At 51.1% G+C, this 18,102-nt stretch overlaps 8 protein-coding genes across 8 annotated transcripts; 4 read left to right on the forward strand and 4 right to left on the reverse strand.

Annotated features, from left to right (window-relative positions):
* Positions 1-386: 386 nt before the first annotated feature.
* MRS44_006274 (uncharacterized protein) lies at positions 387-2,700 on the reverse strand (the record flags this gene model as incomplete). Its single annotated transcript, XM_065621706.1, has 2 exons — positions 387-2,272; positions 2,511-2,700. The coding sequence occupies 2 exons, from the start codon at positions 2,698-2,700 to the stop codon at positions 387-389; spliced, it is 2,076 nt and encodes a 691-aa protein (XP_065477778.1).
* A 1,111-nt stretch (positions 2,701-3,811) lies between these two features.
* On the forward strand, positions 3,812-4,827 carry MRS44_006275 (uncharacterized protein; the record flags this gene model as incomplete). The annotated part of the gene is made up of 7 exons (XM_046281890.2): positions 3,812-3,951; positions 4,007-4,103; positions 4,156-4,248; positions 4,306-4,422; positions 4,475-4,535; positions 4,584-4,661; positions 4,715-4,827. 7 exons carry the CDS (start codon positions 3,812-3,814, stop codon positions 4,825-4,827), a joined length of 699 nt encoding a protein of 232 aa, XP_046140133.2.
* A 678-nt stretch (positions 4,828-5,505) lies between these two features.
* Positions 5,506-6,639, reverse strand: MRS44_006276 (uncharacterized protein; the record flags this gene model as incomplete). The annotated part of the gene is made up of 2 exons (XM_046281889.2): positions 5,506-6,092; positions 6,144-6,639. 2 exons carry the CDS (start codon positions 6,637-6,639, stop codon positions 5,506-5,508), a joined length of 1,083 nt encoding a protein of 360 aa, XP_046140132.2.
* A 1,572-nt stretch (positions 6,640-8,211) lies between these two features.
* MRS44_006277 (uncharacterized protein) lies at positions 8,212-9,479 on the forward strand (the record flags this gene model as incomplete). Its single annotated transcript, XM_046273363.2, has 2 exons — positions 8,212-8,394; positions 8,439-9,479. The coding sequence occupies 2 exons, from the start codon at positions 8,212-8,214 to the stop codon at positions 9,477-9,479; spliced, it is 1,224 nt and encodes a 407-aa protein (XP_046140131.1).
* Positions 9,480-11,593: 2,114 nt separating this feature from the next.
* MRS44_006278 (uncharacterized protein) lies at positions 11,594-12,500 on the forward strand (the record flags this gene model as incomplete). Its single annotated transcript, XM_046279842.2, has 4 exons — positions 11,594-11,689; positions 11,750-11,945; positions 12,012-12,171; positions 12,224-12,500. 4 exons carry the CDS (start codon positions 11,594-11,596, stop codon positions 12,498-12,500), a joined length of 729 nt encoding a protein of 242 aa, XP_046140130.1.
* Positions 12,501-12,937: 437 nt separating this feature from the next.
* On the forward strand, positions 12,938-13,663 carry MRS44_006279 (uncharacterized protein; the record flags this gene model as incomplete). Its single annotated transcript, XM_046274647.2, has 1 exon — positions 12,938-13,663. The coding sequence occupies one exon, from the start codon at positions 12,938-12,940 to the stop codon at positions 13,661-13,663; it is 726 nt and encodes a 241-aa protein (XP_046140129.2).
* A 166-nt stretch (positions 13,664-13,829) lies between these two features.
* On the reverse strand, positions 13,830-14,943 carry MRS44_006280 (uncharacterized protein; the record flags this gene model as incomplete). Its single annotated transcript, XM_046280540.2, has 3 exons — positions 13,830-14,424; positions 14,478-14,595; positions 14,649-14,943. 3 exons carry the CDS (start codon positions 14,941-14,943, stop codon positions 13,830-13,832), a joined length of 1,008 nt encoding a protein of 335 aa, XP_046140128.2.
* A 1,798-nt stretch (positions 14,944-16,741) lies between these two features.
* On the reverse strand, positions 16,742-17,521 carry MRS44_006281 (uncharacterized protein; the record flags this gene model as incomplete). The annotated part of the gene is made up of 3 exons (XM_046280539.2): positions 16,742-16,863; positions 16,922-17,174; positions 17,231-17,521. 3 exons carry the CDS (start codon positions 17,519-17,521, stop codon positions 16,742-16,744), a joined length of 666 nt encoding a protein of 221 aa, XP_046140127.1.
* Positions 17,522-18,102: the final 581 nt, after the last annotated feature.

The following is an 18,102-nucleotide window of genomic DNA, read 5'->3' on the forward strand; positions in this document are numbered from 1 at the left end:
AGAGATGAGATGCTACGCAGTCTCATGGATAATGATGCCAGATCCCTGTTCCCGGTCTGTCCTCATAGTGAAAGAGGCCATGACAGCTATGAGGAGCATGCATGGGGCTCGGTACCTTTCTCTCAGAACTCGCGGGTGGATCTGAATGAATACCTTGAGAGACTGAGTTTGGCTGATTGATGGTGGTGATTTTGCGTGGCTTTGGATTTTATGTTCACGTGGTGTTGAGAAAACCATTCTTTCTATGATACTGGGCAATGAACCTCAGTTTTTAAGTATTTCCATCATCCTCTCTACGCAACTACTATCCAATCTAAACTACCTGATGTAGCTATCAAACTGGCAAATGGGCCAGGCCATTGAAACAGCTCGCTTTTCCCTCATACTTACTTGAAATATAAAATCTCCTCCCCATTAGATCCTTGCTTAGTCTCCTCCTTGATCCCTTCAAGGGTTTCTGTAGTAGCCCGGACTGGCCCAATGAGCACATACTTGCCGTCTGACTCATCTGCTCGCGCCAAGAAAGGCGTTGGCATCCCAAAGAGAACAACAAGGCTGTCTCCAATCTGAGTTTGAAGAGGGCACAGGCCGGTAAAGCCCGTGTCAGTTGTGAAGATGAAGCCCTGGAAATGTTCATCTGGCCATAGGTCTGAGCGTTTTCCAAGCTGGGTCTTCATCTCTCTCCAGGCTTCATCAATACTGCTGTCTTTCCATTCTGGCATTTTCCTCAGTCGCTTCTCTATCGTAGGCGCAGTCAGGTCAGCTCGAAATTCCAACCTTCCGAGATCCAGCAGGTGATAGTCAGTTTTGGTCAGCGTGCTTTTGAATAGCTTCATAAAATCCCAAACATCGGTGGAGTCGGTGTCAAACGCCGGCAGGCTATCGGCTTCATGCGCGATCTTTGAAAGGCCCAACCACAAGTTGGGACTTGCGCTCCAGTTCTCCAGTTCAGCCTCGGTGGTAGGCAATGGACGTTCGGGCTCAGTATCAGCTAGGATTCGAGAGAGAGTTTCAAAGCTGTTGGCATCACGATGTCCCAATTGAGACCAGGAGGCGGTACTTGGATCCTGCGATGGTACTGTTATGTCCTTGCCCTTCCAGTTCAGACCCATCATCTCAGTCACTGTACCGCAATCGATACCACGAATGCCTAGAATAGCCCCTTCAGCCCAGCATTCAAGCTCTCCTAGGCTCAGCAAGGGAGAGCTGTCCCAAATCCGCGACCATTTATCTCGTTCGCGGTTGGTAGAGAAGTCAGGAACCCAGGAAGGAAGAGTTGCGTCAGCCGTGGTGGGAAAGTAGTTGTACATTTCGGTCCATCCCTCAATGCAAAGAAGGTATGCTGCCATCCGGATGTTGACTGCTCGCATCGATTGATGGTAGTCGGGCAAAAAGCAAGCCCGAAAAGGGTCCATCATGAGAGAATGTAGGCCGAATAATCTATCCCGTGGTTCCGTGGCGTGGTAAAACTGAGTATCTTTCAGGAGCTCTGAAACCTTGTGCATTGCTGGGGCGGGCCGTTGTCGCCAATGAAAGAGCTGTTGTCTCGATCGCAAGATATGTAAACCGTGGATTATGGAGCCAGCGCCCCTCCAAAGTGGCAAAGCAGAGTCGTCCATTTGAGGGTTGTCATCTGAGATTTGGACAGAGCAGTACAAATCTTGAAGTAGTTTGTCTCTGAGGACTCCAAACCCATACCAAAGCCAGCTGGCACTGAACTTGTGATGGCCGTACACGAACGTCGGGCTCGCATCTGCATATGCAAACTCCTGGATGATCCAGATCCGTGACCACCAAGGCATCTGAAGTAGCTGCCAAAACTGATCCAGCACTCTCGGCGAGTCTGCTTTCTCCAGAACTTGATCTATAGCGATGTCGTCGTTGATGTCCTGGATGAAGGTGAACAATATCGAAAGGTCCTTATCCCCTTCGCCAAGGAAGACGGTTAGGCTCTGGGCTTGCTGATAGATTTCCGACATCATTTCGACCTGGGAAGTTCTCTCAGACAGGTCTTGCTGGTTGATACAGACCGCATCTACCCACAGTCTGAGTGGTTCATTCTCGTCTCGGATGTAGCGAATAGCGCTGTCCAGATTCTTGCGAATCGTCACGCGCTTCCCATTCACCGAGATTGACTTGGTCGGCGGACTATTGCCCCAAACGTATGATAGAGCCGTGTATCCTTCCCCGTTGGCAGGCCACGCACGCATTCGACACTTTATATCGGCATTGAAGATCCCCGGTTCGATTTCAAGGATGCGAACTTCGCCGACTAGTGGGGACAAGGAGGAGTATATATTGGGAAGATGTGATGACGGGGGGGGCTACCAGATCCTCTATTCCGTTGCCGCTTGGATCGGACCAAGGTTCCCTTTCCTTGGTTAGTTATAAAAGCAGGATGCAGTGATCCATGTCGTCGGCATTGTTCCAGTTGAAATTGGCCTGCGCAGTCACGCCCACGACCTGAAGGAACTTTGCCCAGACGCCAACTGACCCGCGCGTTGACCGACCCTTGCCAATGAACCACGGTGCCTTGTAAGTATGGTTGGTTTCCATGTCTCGAGGGATGGCCAGAGGTTGGCCGCAGAAGGAGCCAGGGTCTCGAGGGTTTCGCCAGATGTGGCCGAGGCGGATTGCCTTGTCTGGCTCATAATCGAGGTTTGGTGCTCGAATGTATGCCAGGAGCTCCTTCTTGCCCATGCTGATTTAAATGCCAGTGAGGAATAAGATAGATTGCAGTGGAGATGAAGTATTCAAGTGAAAGGCCAAAGCAGATGCTTTCACTCGAGTATTTATACCCGCACTTGGATATCTGGGCTGATCATTAGAAGCTTATGGAGGCCTCAACTCCCTCACGAATGAGCCACTGAGCGAGATGGCTGAAAGTCGACCAATTAGTGCTAGAGCAAGACATATCGGCTGAGGCTGTGACCGAGCGAGGCGGAGGCTTGCAGGCTTGACCTATGTCCAGGCTGAACCTAGTTTGTATTTGGCGTTAGTATTGTTGTTTTCCAGTCATGGAGATACAGACTACCTAATTTTGAGCTGGATATCCCCAGTGTGAACTCAAAGCGTTGTGCGTAACCATATATATCAGGGATGCTGCTGAACACTTTTCTAAGCTTGCTGCCAAGCCAGCTATTGACTACCTGGTTAATCGGAACCAAACGGAGAACGTGGATGTGTTTCTGGTTTGATTGGGTAAAAATATATAAGTACTGAGTCATTGTTCACGAAGCAAAGCGATATGATCCAGACTAACATCCCAGCCAATCTTGGCTCACAGAACCAAGCTTGTGAGGTCTTTTCTAGAGACAGCACCACCTTCGTTAGCAACTTCCGGCTAACTGCATTTTCTCGCTTGAGTAACCGCTGTCTAATCTGAGGCAATAGGCCAGCTAAGTTCAGCCCAAGATCGATAGTCCAGCCGCGCTAGGCCATCTCTGGTTCGCTGAACAATCCTCTTCCGCATCAGGCAAGTCAATCTGCACGTCTTCAATATATAGGCTTCTAGACTCCAGCTCTCGTGGATCAAGCCGTGTGATGGTCAGCTGAAGACAGGCAGTCTGCAATAGTGCCGCTTCTCCTACCTCATTTGACTGCAGTACGCTCAACATTTGCCTAGAAATGAGGGGCTAGACTTTTCTGCATCAACCCTGGTAGTTGCCACCGTTTAGAGTTAAGAGTGAGAGGTCGCGCTCTTATAGTAAGAAGCAAGTTTCCGAGCTTTCACACTCTCAGCTACAGCAAACATCAACTTTCTGTGTCGTCCTCATCCAGTCTGAACTACTGAAATCACCAAACCGGCAATATGGGCCAAGCAATTACAACAGTTCGCTCTTCCCTCAAGCTGGCTGACGAAGAGGCAAGGGTAAAGGCGAAGCAAGACCTCGACGTGCTTATGCAGTTGTGCAGTTCGAGTCTGAACGAATTTGAAGTAAAGCTTGATGCGTAAGTACTGAGATCCTCCCCAGAGAAACGACAGCAAATCGCTCAACCCTCACAGCAAGTTTCTGAATCCGGATGCGACTCAAAAGGTAGATGTGCCTGGCATCCGAGCCCTTCGGAAGACGAGGTACCACAACTTGATAGTCAAGGATGCGGTATGTGATCGACCGGGCGTTCTTTTCAGCAAAATGCTAATGGAAGGGCAAGCCCAGCAAAAGCATCAGCGATGCCGTCGATGACTTCTTCAAAACCGGGACTGGCGGGTCCAATACTGAAGACGCCGTCATGGGGGGCTTCAAGGTTCGTTCATCTTCTTGTCCCTTGGACGTACGTGCAAATTACTCACTGGCTTGGTAGAAAGTCATCACCTCTGCTCTAGGGCCTTTTATGGAAAGGACCGATGTCGGGCAGCACAAAGAGGAGAAATATTTCATCTACGTGATGCACAACGCGGTTATACGTCTCGATGTCATGGTATGCCGTGTTTTTGCTGCAATACTTGAGTACAAGTGCTCACAAACATTAGCTCTGGCGCTGGAACTTTGCCGGCAAGGGCTTCAGTGATAAATACGAAAGCGCCCTGGGCTGTGAGTCTTTCCATTACGTATATTCAACTGCATAACTAAATCTTCCAGATCTCGTTTGCACATCCGTAGTGGATGTATCCGCGTTGAAGACGAGTGAATTTGTCTTTTTGATCAGCGAATACGGTGGTGAGTCAACATGTCGCTGTCCAATGTCATCAACGTCATACTGAGGATCGCAGGTGACCAAGAGGAAGATATCATCAAGTACACCCAGAAGATGCAGCAAATTTATGACTCTGCACGTCGAATGAAACTTAACCAAGCTTCCAGGGAGAGACGGGATGATGAGTAACATGAGATTGGGGCTTGATAGTCAAGACAGATGATAGGCAAACGGTGGTCAAGCATGGAGCAGGAACATGTGTGCCTAGCAAGGGGAATCCAGAACGATTGTGAGAACATCTTGATCGGTACGCCGATCCTGATCTAATGTGTTGATTGTTATAATGTCTACAGATATTGGCGTGAATTTCAGACGAACCGACTCTTGAAACAATACCAGCGCCACTACGCAGCAAGTCAGGCCTATCGTTCAAACTTCGTATACAAGATAAAAGGGTTCCATAGAAGGAATTATTCCTTGTAAGCATACTAGTACAGGTAGTAAATAGTCTTTCGTACGCAGTCTTCACCCATGTCCAGATCCCTGTCGGCCAGGATACTCAGCGCAACGTCAACATCATGTCGGCCCGTCTATGTATGTGCCCATGTGGCTCTACTTGCCCTTTGCAAAATGTGAAACTCCTAGTAAAAGGGGGCGACACTAGTTTCCCGACTGAGTTAAGCCTGTCTCATTGAATACAGCCTAGGTTGAAGGTGCTCACTATCGATACTTGACAGTGAATCACAAATAGTTCCATAAAGACAATTGAGTGAAATCACAAATGAATAGGCATGCTTGATACGAATACTATTTACATCTCTTCGTTCTCATACATTATGGAACCTCACAAGACATCCTTTCCCTCGCTCAAGACTCCGGCTTAGGCTCCGGCTTGGGCTGGTTCAGAATAACATCAATAACCTTGTGGTCATCATAAGTGGCAACAGTCCTCTCGCACAGGGTTTCAATACGCTCCTTGCTCTGCAGACCATCCGGGCAGATGAGCCAGATGACATTCGTCATGAAGGAGCGTCGGTACTCGATCATGACCTCGGGGTCGTTGTGACGGTCAAACTTGGGTCCACCAAGACGGTGCAGCGTCTCGAGATAGTGATCGAGAATCTCCATCTCGTGAGCTCGGCGGTCCTCGACGCTCAGCATGGCCGTCATGTGGTAGACGACGTCGTGGAAGCAGGAGCCGAAGTGGAAGGCAGACCAGTCCAAGAAGCCGATTTTACCATCAGCCGTGAAGTAGATGTTGCCAATGTGCGTGTCTCCGTGGAGAAGGGTCCTGAACCGGGGGTTACGCTCGGCGTAGTAACGGTCAAGAGCCTCGTTGCACCGTGTTCCGTCCATGAGGTACTCGGGCAGCTGAGGACGGCCAGGTCTGCGGACGACCTCATCCCAGAGCACGCACATGAACTTCATAGCTGGGTCATAGTTATTCCAGATCCCTATCTCCACGTTAGACATCTAATCAGGACAGAAGAAAGAGGGTTTCTTACAGGGGTGATCGTCCTGGCTCTGACCCCAGTACTGCGCGTGAAGACCAGCCAGCTGCTCAACACCATTCTTGACCTGCTCAACCGAGTACGCCGCGACCTCTGGGGGAAAGGTGCAACCCTCGCTCGCCAGGTCATTCATGATGGCGATGCCCTGCTTCTCACTCGTGCCGCTCCACCATCCCTTGGGGAAGAGCATGTGGTGGACCGACGGCGCAACCTTTGCGAAGAAGTCAGCCTCGCGCTGGGCCAGGCTGACGGTCCAAGGCTGAGCCTCAATCATCTTAGGGTCGAAGACGCCCTTGACGCAGATGTGCGTCGGCCTCTCCTCGCTGCCCTCATGCTCGTACGTGATGGTGTAGAACAGCTTGGATGCCGTGCCCCAGATGTTGCGCGTGTTCTCCACAGATTTGACCTCGTGGCCGAGCTTGGCTCCGAACCATTCGGCCGTGAGGTCCGAAGGAAGGGCGGGGAGCTGCTCGTTCTCTGTCGTAGACATACTGTGCGTGTTTTTCTTTTCTGGTGGTGTTTGTTTGCTGGATAGGATAATGAAGGTGACAGTGACCGAGAATTAGCGAGCAGCTTCCAAACCAAATTCTTGTCTATTTAAACACGTATCTCGCTTGGGGCATGATCAGCTTGTATCCCGGTTTGGAGCTAGGAGCAGATAATAAAACTCGAGGCCATGATCCAACGCTGACCACGAAACAATGCATCGTAGTTGATGCAACCAGCCAAACTCCACCGGCAAAAGGGGGTTGGGAGTCTCGCACACTGTGACGACTTTCTAACATGACTCAACCCATGTAGCCTCCACAATGTGTAAGACGAACGTGTGGATATCCAGACGTTGATGAGCCTATGAGGGGATCCTAGGCGGGCTCGCCTGCTGGGTAGCTGTCAAACCATTGCGTGGTAAATGCAGGCACGAGACCACAGTGTTGCTCTCCCAATGAGAAGCGATCCTAGTGCCCAGGATGCGGTTTCAATGCAACCTGGACCCTAGTTACCAAAGCTGTGGTCCGCATAGCAAGGGTCCTACGACTTGTCAGACCACTCAAGGGGTTTTCAGGTAGCATTCGGTAGTTTCATCGCCCACCGACTACTCTTCCCACAGGGGCAAATCCCAATCTCGCATTTCTTGCCTGTTGTCTGCATTCGCCTATTCTCGCCTAAGTGTGTCGTTCATGCGGCTGTCGTCAAGGGAGTCCCAAGCCATGAGCTGACCACATTGTCGGGTGTGCCAAACATGTTTGGCCAACAGCCGCAATGGACAGCAGCATATCATGGCGTTTCTCGTGTCTTTCCATTGGCCTGGAACTCTTGGCAGTCCGTCCGGTAGTTAAGAGGGAATACCAAGAGTCCCATTGATCATCCCTACGGACCGGCTCGCCCGGCCCGTTCCCAGCCCTAAGTCGTATGACCAACGCGATGAAGAGTTTTCTCCGAGGCCATGCAGGGATCTAGACGATTCGAGTGGGTGTCGTACCCGACCCGTTTGGTGGTCACTGCGAGACAGACCAGGACGATGCCTTGGGAAAGAGTGGGATACCATATCCTTAGGGGTTCACGGTGAATCGCCGAAACAACCGTGATACCTCGGTTGAAAGACTCTGCAGCCCCCCTAGTAACAAAGCTTTCCTATGAGGAAAGGATTTCCAATGAGGGCATTCACCTAGACTCGGGTGACCCAAAGAGGCGCAACAAGGGTCCTCTGGCGGACTCGTCGGGATCCCCTTTGGGCCCGCCAATGCAAGCCCTCTGCATGTTTCCCCCAGTCAAAATGGTGCCGACCAGACCAGACGGGAATAAGCCTCAAACATTTTTAACTCTTGGCCGTTAAGATCTTGGGTCCCAGTACTACACCTCGAACCTCGTTCGTCCCGCCGCCGCCACCGAGCGGAAAGTAACGTTGGGAGAAGAAACAGGTAATGATTTACACTCTTTGCCATTGGGTCGAATCCCTGTGGGTGACCGCTCGAGAAGATAGAGAAGGAGTCGATTCCCCTTGAGAAGCTTTTTTTCGTTTCTTTTGGGTGCTTACTTTTTGGGCGTGGATCAAGAAGTAATCATGGCCAAGGACCTAACCACGACAGTCTATGAGCCCATCCAGCCTGAGGGCTTGGCTCTCGTTCTGTTGGTGGTGACCATTGTCTTCACGATTCTCTCAATCCTCATTGCGGGCCTGCGTTTTTGGGTCCGTATCTCACTAAACGCCTTTGCTGTCGAAGATTGGTTGATGCTTGCTGGCCTAGTAAGTCTTGAAGAAATCTGGCTTGAATTCAACTGACCCTCCAGATCCTCAACATTGCACACAATGCCTCGGTCATTGTTCTCGCATACAGCGGCATCGGGTCCCGCGACGATGTCATCACCGTCGGCATGCAGTACAAGATAGGTCTTTGGACCATCATCTGGCAGTTCATCTACGTTCTCGACGGCGCAATCATCAAGTCGAGCATCATCTGGACCCTCCTCCGACTCGCCAAGGACCTCAACAAGATCTACACCAAAATCCTATGGGGCCTCTTCGGGTTCAGCTGGATCGTCTGGCAGATCTCGTGGCCTGTGGCCATCTTCCAGTGCAAGCCCGTTGCTGCGGCATGGGGCGAGCCAGGAGACTGCACCTCTGGGCAGACAGTCATTCTAAGGGTGTCCTACTTTGTCTCGGCCTCCAACATCTTTACCGATATCAGCACTGCGCTAGTGCCCATGTTTCTGCTTCGTCGCCTCCAGATGCCCAAGAGGACCAAGCTCATGACCATGGGCGTCCTGTCGCTGGGTGTCTTTGCATCAGTGGCCACCACTATCCGTATCACCTACACTTGGGCGTATACTGCACCTTCTGGGAGATTCTGTACATTTCATCGCCCCCTTATCAGGAACAACGCTGACAATACTTTAGACGAGATTGGCAAGATCGTCTTGCTCACAGTCCTCGAATGCGACCTCGGTATCATCGCCGGCTCCATGCCAATGCTGCGTCGTCTCATCCGCAACCTCGCCCCCTCGTACGGTTCAAAAGACAAAACCCCCGGAAGATCTGGCGACGTCAACCTAGTAACCATCGGTGGCACCTCCGGTCGACGAACCCACGTGAAGCTTTCGAATGGTGGCGCCAGCAGGAACGACGACCACGAAAACCACTTTCAAGACAAGGAGAGCAACGATGACGACGAGTCGACCCGCCGTATGATACATATTACCCGTGAGGTCGAGCAGGATAGCATCTCGGGACAGAATTTACCTCGTAATCATCAGGTGGACGTTGAGATCTCTGGGGGCGACAGACAGCCACCAAAGTCGGACCCCAGCTCGGCACGGAGCTGGAGGCACTAGATGCATATGAGATTCTGGTAGCAAGCTACAACACTTGAAGAAGAGATGTAATTGTGTTGATAGAAAAGACATTGGTGCTTTTTCATATGGAAAATAAAAGAGGGAAGGGCTTAATAGGCAAAATAAACCAGGGGGCACTCTGGCAGTCCAGATCACGAATTCAACACGAATTAATGGCAATCCACAAGCCCCTCGTACCACAAATACACTGATCAAGCCTAAATGAAACGAACATGCCCAGTTGATAACAAGATTTGCGTACTTTGGCGATGAAGCTGAAGAATGTGCAGCATATTCGGCCAACGGCCACACCATGCAGTCGGAGGTACCCAATTGCTGGCCCAAGGCAATCTGGAAGGGCCGATATTTCGTCAGTCTTTGAAACAAGTTTCATCCCAGACTTGACACTCTCTTCCAAACTGATCGTCGATATTCCTAGCTGGGCAATCGTTGCCAAGGCCTTGGGACTCATACCCGTTGTTGGTGATCCAGTGGGTTCTCTCGCAGGAAGCGGATCACAAGAGCAACATAGTTGTTCGATACGATGTTTATGAGAGAAACTTCAACTCAACATAACACCGTATGATACCTGTCGTCCCGGTAGTCCTAGCCAAGGTCTTGGACATGACACTTGGCGTTGATACTCGGCGAGCTGTGCTTGATTCTCCCCAAAAACAGGCCCAAGACACAAGCTTAAATATCTATCAACCACTAAAGATCCAGACCCTCAACTTCAATCTCAACTCTTAAGCCGCCACTATCCTTCAATAGTAGGCATGTTATCTCTGTCAGGCTGCTCTGATGCCCAACTGGGTCTCTTTTGGCCTCACTGTCCAACGGGATGCTGGCTTTGCATGACTATTAGTCACTCGCGCAATTGGGGGAGGCGGCTTGGGGCGGCTTTACGAGCAAGGGCTGGATCTCGAAAGCTTGGCAGCTTGGGTTGCACGAGCCAGGGGCGGAATGTGATTGGCGACGATGTGAACCTATGTAAGTATACTACAAAGCCTCTCTCAGAAGTTCTTAGGAAGCCAAGATGCAAAGTTCAAGCCAAAGATGAACACTCTGGCCTTTTTATAATGTCAGCAAGTACCCGATTTCTCCCGATCTCGGTCCCAAAACCCGACGAAGCCAAAAAGGGCAAAAAGAATGAGTACCAGCTTTTCTCCACAGGGGGCGCCCCCATTCCCATACCCCGGAAGGGCAACGGGAACCGGGGCGTCTAGACCAGAGTGGGTATGGGGTTGGCAACAAACCCCAAGTTTCTCTTTGTCAGTCAAAATTGCACCCCAACAGAGGTCTAGATCACGACATGTGAGGAAATCGACAAAATTTTGATCGAGAGCGGTGTAGTGCAGCAAGTTGCCACTCCCTTCATCCAATCACTGGACCTCCTAGCCTTCCGCAGTGCCGGTCTCGGCTGCCAAACCCGATCCCTGTGTTTGTCTCGCGGGAACTAGAAGCACAGGGGCTCCAGTTCGGGTTATTATTTTGCTAGCTCTGTAAAGGGAATTGCATCTCACTTCCGATTCACTCCGCATTGTTGAGCCAGTGATGTAGCTGACAGTACTTGGTGATGGGCTGGCATGCTGCAGGATAGATATCAGGTCAGAAACACCAATTCATCATGCAACGTGTGAGCAAATCATGAGAAACAACCCCCAACTTCTCTAATAAGCTTATTTGCAAAGGCGAGCACACGGACTTGTTTAGGCATCCTCACCCAAGATCACCAAGATCCGTGGCAGACCACTAGTGCGGCTCGTTGAGTCTCTCCCTGTGTCCTAACAACCCAATTAATTCCCTAGAATTCCATAAACTCGAACCTTTTCGGCTAGCGTTGCCTTTTTGGAAGCTTAACCGGGAGTCTAAGCAACATTTACGTAACTCCATGTGTAGGCCGCCGGCCGAGAGAGCAGGCCGACGGCGGGAACCACCTCCGGCCGTGACTGTGGCCCTGTGCGACTTCTCAAGATTTATTTCGTTCCCCCAAGACCATTCTACTTCTATTCTCTCCGCAACTTGTAGTATCTTACCAGCAGCTCTGTTCTTCTCGTCGTTCTGTCTCTCTCCTCTTGTCTTCACTCCGTCAACTCGACGATCCTTTCGCAACCATGGCCCACTCGGTATCCTCGACCAAGAACAATGAGAGCATCCAGATTACGGCAGAGGCCTATTCTAGGCCGCTGGGGGAGAGAATTGGAAACCCGGTATGGATAAGCATGTCAGGAGCAAGTGTCGCAGACAACTAATAGGGTTGCCCCTTATAGGCTCCCCTAGCTATGGGCGGTTTCGCTACTACACTACTCACCCTTTCGCTGTCCATGATGGGCTTCCGGGGCGTGTCCCTTCAGACAGTCTTTGTCGGAAACTTGTGCTTTGTGGCCTGTGTCGGACTGCTCATTGCTGCGCAGTGGGCAATGATCAAAGGAGACACATTCACATTCACGGTTCTTACAGCTTTCGGTAGGTCCACCATCAGCAGATAGTTTTACGTCGACGTGAAGGCATTAAGTTAACCTTGTTATCCAGGACTCTTCTACGGCGGTTACGGTGCGACTCTTATTCCTTCATGGGGCATTATCGACGCCTATGGAGGTGCTTCCAATCCTGAATACAACAACGCACTCGGATTTTTCGTCCTAATCTGGGCCGTCTTTAATTTCTTTTTCCTCATTGCTTCAATTCAGCTGTAAGCGATCGACATGCTACCCAGTCGTCATTAGCTTTGCTGACATCAAAAGTAACCTTGTGTATATTTGCATCTTTATGAGCATCGAGCTGTGCTTGATCTTTGATGCCTCCTCTTACTTTTCTCTCGCCGACGGCAATGCCGCTACTAGTACTGCCCTCATGAAGGCTGCTGGTGTTTTCGGTTTCATCGCGGGATTGCTAGGATTCTACTGCGTCCTTTACTACCTCTGCCAGGAAGTGCTCCCCTTCAGTGTCCCCATGGGCGACACTTCTGCTTGGTTTCAGGCTCGACGTGAGAGGAAGAAGCTTGCAGGCTGCCACGCTTGATGTGGTTAGTAGACGAGGGGCATTTACTCGTTGCCATCATTCGAGCATTGGGCTATGGAACGAAAACAGATCATATATAAAAGTGAATTTTAGTTATAGACTTACCTCGTTCATGCATACACAAATACTAGCCACTCATGTGGTAATTCTCCATTTCAATATTGTCTGCATTTTCATCTGATATTTTATGGGGTTCACGGTTGTCAGCAATACAAAAGCGGCAGGTGTTAAAAGTTCTGGGGCATTGAGTCATTCGGCAAGTTGTAACGTTCGATTAAACAGTTTTCCTTGTCAGGGATAGTCTATATGCTTGGTAAGCGAATAAGACTACAAAGCAGGCCATTTAATATGGAATGCGGATACTGCAAATCTTGTCTTGAATTCCAACACCCATCTACTCCCTATTCCACCATACACATATACTCAATTGATTCAAAATGGCCTCGACAACTCAACATGGATCAACAACCGACATCGAATGCCCCGTGGCCTTGATAAAATCGAATCTGATTTTGGTCCCCACGCCGGTTGCCATCTCATCACCGTCTTGGCGCGCTTTTTACGCCTCTCTGCACGCCAACACCTCTTTCTGCGAAATGGGGTTTGGAGACCATTTCCCCGCTAGATCTTGGACCGACAAGGAGATGTACGAGATTATCTCAACTCGGGATGTGAACAACGATTGGAGGAACAGAGGCGTGGGCGACTTGGCTGTGGGGTTATTGGAGCCCGAGGATCACAAGCGCATCTTGGGAGACAATGCCGTCACTAGGAATATTTCAGTGCCTGGCCTTGCTGAGGATGAGCAAATCCGGGTACTGGATACTGGCAGAGAATCATTGGCGCTCGAGGAAATAGAGTGGGTTGGCTACGCAGGCGTACGACAAGCGCGGAACGTCGACCACATCTCGTCATGGAAGGACAAGGCCGAGATCCGTTACGGCGTTTCACCCAATCACTGGGGGAAGCGCATCGCCAATAGATCGGCAGAGGTGGTGATGGACTGGGCTGCGGCGGAGAGAGGCGTCACCAAGTTTATTGCAGAGACTCAGCGTGACAACACTCGGAGCGGCAGAGTTCTTGAGAGGCTTGGATTTGTTCAGCTGGAGGAGTCAAAGTACTGGAAGGAGCCAAGTGAAGTGGAATGGGAGCGGTTTGTTTAGGTGCACTCAAATACATGCGGTGGATGGCTTCTCAAAAGTCGTAGAGTGTCTTCAACCTTGATCCTTAATCTTATGTACATGTCTAACCGCTCAACATATGGGCTATTAAGATATCCCCGATCAAGAACTTAGTTTTTGCTTTAATTTAAGCACCTAATGCAGCCTCTTAGCTACGGAACTTGGCAGCAACCGCGTCGTATTCCTTTCGGGTCAACGGCGTAACAGAGCCGTGCTTCAGCCCCTTGGGGAAGTTGGGAAGGTTAGACCTCTCCCACTTGGGCGAGAGAATGTTGGAAGTTCGGAACGGCACGTATTGCGTGTAGTCATCAAGAAGAAGATGATACAAGCCAGACGTGCGGAGATCAGCAAACGACGCCGGGCCTTCAAGCGGCGTCTCGGGTCGCACGTATCCAGGAATCCGAGTCCAGGTTCCAAATAGTCCGTTCTCGGTTCTCTCCTGGTAGACCTGGTTCACCGTCTCGTTCTTGAGGAATCGGACATAGTTGCCGGGCTTGCCCAGGTACTGGAACTCTTGGTCGATGAGGGGAGTGTCGGGGAGAGCATGGTAGTCCTTTGGTGCGCTAAAATTGACAAAGTCCTTGGTGGTGGCATAGCGGATGCGATCAAGGTTGGCAACGCCGGTGTGACCGGTGTCGGAGGAGCTGTAGTGACGGGATGCCCAGAAGACATAGTATTGCTTTGTGGCGTCGTCCCAGACAGCAGAAGGGGCCCAAGCCATGCCGGCAGTCTCCTTCTCGACACTGTAATTTTATCAGCCAAACGGAACATGAGATTAGGCATTCGTTATACTAACATCCTCAGTGAAGGCTTGGACCAGTTCACCAAGTCCTTCGAGGACCACACGACCAAACCGCGGCTACCGTGCCGAGTAGCCCAGTCCCAGTTGAAGCCCTCTGCATTGATATCAAGGTCTATCATGACATCAGCCCGTGCTCTAACAGCCAAGATCGATTTCATTTCTCACCTGTTGCGATGATAAAGTACTCGGACCGAGCAGCGTTGGTGGTGAGGAAAATGTCTCTCACTCCCTTTGTGCCCACATTCGATGTCAAGACAGGCTTTCCGCCGTTCAAGAACTTGAAGCTTGATGCACTGTCGTCATCGGAAAGATGCCACTGAACCTGAGGAGTAGGATCACTGAACGTCGAGATGAGATATCCAACATAGTTGGAGTCCTGGCGAGCACTTAGGTCGTTGACGGCACGAGCGTCGACGAGGGCAACCGAGGTCGCAGCAGCCAAGAGTGATAGAAGTCTCATCTTCAATATCTTGGCTTACGAGCTGAGCCAGCGAAGGGAAACGATCAACAGAGGGGAATGTGCACTCGCTGGTCTGCTTGGCCTCGGTGACGAGAGCAGGTTCTATATAAGCAACCACCTGAGCCAAGCACGCCAGTTGAACCGGCCCTCCTGCGTCGTCTATGTTAAACAACAAGCGGCCGAGTTACCTCATCGGGACGATCTCGGTGCAATAACCCCCGGGATACTAAACCGCATCACATATAGTCCAAGAGGTCAGCCGACTATGCCTGAGCACTGCCCTCCAACCATGGCCCCCAGTCTAACAAGGCCGTCAAACAAGCTTCACCGAGTCTTCCATGTGAAAGATCTCCCGAGAGTGCGGGGACGGGCCTCTCTCCACAAGTTCAACCCGGGGTTCCATGCAAACCATGTTTTTGCTCCCGCAATTTCCCCTCAATGAGAAATCGGCATCCACGTTTCGGACGCCGATCCGAGGAGGACCTAGCTTCTCGCACCCATGCTCCCGCCGAAGCGCTCCAGTGAACGGATGGCGCATAAGTGAATGAGGGGTTAAACAGGCCACGGCGCACGTATTCGCCTGCAATTGTGAATGACCTCAGAGACTGCGGATTTGTCTCTTGTGCCAAGTGCCTGACGTCGAGTGATTGGATCGCATCATCTAAACACAAGGTCCGGCCTGGCCGAATGTTCCATCTGCCTTAGGCGCATTCACTCTGCATCACTGATGACAGAATGTTCCTCTCACTGATGCGTTCCAATAGCTTTGTATGGTTGAAGATGCAAACCGAGAAATACGGCATGGAGAGTAGCCAATGGAGGGAAAGGAAGGCATGTTCTTCATAGGTATGTAAAGACAGTCAACTAGGTTGTCAGAGTCTCCAACAAGTTGAGAAACAACATAGGTCAGGACCAACGAGCCAATCAGCAGAAACTACAGGCCGTGGGAGACACTCGGAAAGTCAAGGACCTTCCTTGTACATTGACCAGAGCGATTGTCAGTGCATAGTTGCAAGTCCTGATGATCTAGACACAGTCCGGAATGTTGCCCCTCTTAGAAAGCTGCATATCACGTTGGTAAGGAACCCGAGTTAGTTCCCACGTTTCTTTAAAGAACAGCTCTCCAGGAGACAATACTCGGGAGGCAGTGTCATGAGACTAACCGAAAGCCAAGCACCCTTGACTCGTGTGAGCTTAGGCAATGAATTGCGCGATCAGGGCGGCTGGGTCACCCGGCTCTCGGAGAGATATATCTCTAATTCCCTGCCTCAGCAGCATAGAATTTGAGTAAAGGAGACTCGGAATACAAGGTCCCTACACTTACAAGACTTGAGCGACCTTTTCACGCCTTCTTTCTACCCATTCCAGTCTCCTATTACCCGTCATCAACGGGACTCGGGACGGCTCGGTATCGCGACATGCACAGTGCTTCACAGTGCTTCCCGCACCCATTCCTAAATGGGGCATAGCCCGAATTGCGTGCTTGATGGCGATGAGGGCCTGATCAAGAAGACGACCAGCAAACGACCAGCTTTCCTCCTTCATCCTCCCTCTCCAACGTCTCTGCACCAGCTGCGGGTCTTTTTTATGAATCAGAGCGGTTCATTATGTGCTAATATTGTGCTGCCGACATACAAAAACGGACTCCTCCCTCTCGCTTGCTCTATCTACCAATCTGGCCATACCAACGGCAACAAATACGAAAGGAACCGGGAACCAAACTCATTGCTTTCTTCGCTAATCACACGGGGTCATTTCTCATCAAGGCCTTGGCTGTTGAAGCCGCGCCTGTCGTTGACTACTCCTTGAGCAGCCGCCCGTACGCCGAGTAGTAGTGACAACCCGGCACGTGGCTCCTACGCCCCGTCTTCTCGTCAAAAATGTGGCATCCCTTCTTTGCTACGTTGGGCGGAGTGTACACTGCAGAGTTGCAGGTCAGTTAACTGCGACAAGTGTCGTGGGCTGAGGGGGAGTTTACAGTGCAATGAGACAGCAAAGTCGCTGCCCCTATTGGACACTCTGTGGAGTCCTAGCTCGTCGGCCATATAGGCGACGGCGTTTTCCTTATATGTCTTTTCAGAGATGACCTCCATCGGTTTCTCTTGTTCGTCCTCGTCAGGAAAGGCATAGCGAGTCTCGGTCAGGTTGCCCTTGAGGATCTTCATGAGGCAGTGGGCTCTGCCGTGGTCGTGGATAGGGCTCCCCTTTCCAGGAGACCATACAAGGACAAGCTGTGCAAGGCATCAATCACTGCTGGGCTAGGTCAAGTTGACCGAAAAAGACTCACCAGGTTGCTCTTGCCGTTGCCCTCGTCGACAAGGTTGCGGGTGTAACCCCTAGTGTGGTCGCCAAAAGCATATCGGGACCACTCCATATCGGAGCCATCATAGTCTTGCATGAGGCGAGTCAGGAAGTCGACATCAACATCATCAGACGTCAGACCCGACGACGGGCCGAGAGCCTCTTTGAGGCGCTGCACGAGTTCCTCGAAACGGTTCTGCTGGAACGGGCCAACATTAGGGACGTCGATAAGACCAGTGCTCAGAGCACTCGAGGTTGAAAGGATGCCGATGGCCATGGTTGCTATACTGTTGAGGGTTGATGGTGATGCTCTAGGATCGGATCTCGTTCTAGGATTGAAGGGCGGTATCTGAAGGGAAAGGGACAACACAGCTTCTTGGGAACACGGGGCGGGGGACAACGACGTGTGTGGCCTCTCCTTCCTTGGCTCCCATCGGTCAGATCCGGCTCTCAGCATCCGGGCGATAGTATCACCGACGTTTGGCTGTGGGTCGCGGACGGTTACCGACATGATTGCTCAAAGGCCACACGGGCTGTATCGGCGACTCAGACTTGGTCCGGTGAGCTCGCCTGGCGATTGTGGTTGGACGCGACGACGCTAGGTAGGGCTGTGGTATCTTGCTGGTATTCCGTGGTATCTGAGTGGGTGCTACCTTTTTGGTACAGGGCGGGCAAGCGAGCCCTGCTGCCGGACGGGACAGGATGGATTCAGGGGTGCGAGGACGAGTTGCCACAGATGACGACGGTAACTGGGGACATATGGAGAGTTTCCATCTACGAGCAATTGTTTGCGGTTAAAAAAGTTGACAGTTTTCCCACTCTTTGCAAGTCTAGAATATGGCGAAATACCCGCTATCC

The sequence above is a fragment of the Fusarium solani genome (assembly GCF_023522795.1).
Source record: "Fusarium solani strain SB1 chromosome Unknown bctg00000003_1, whole genome shotgun sequence".
In the NCBI taxonomy this organism is placed as follows: Eukaryota; Fungi; Ascomycota; class Sordariomycetes; order Hypocreales; family Nectriaceae; genus Fusarium; species Fusarium solani.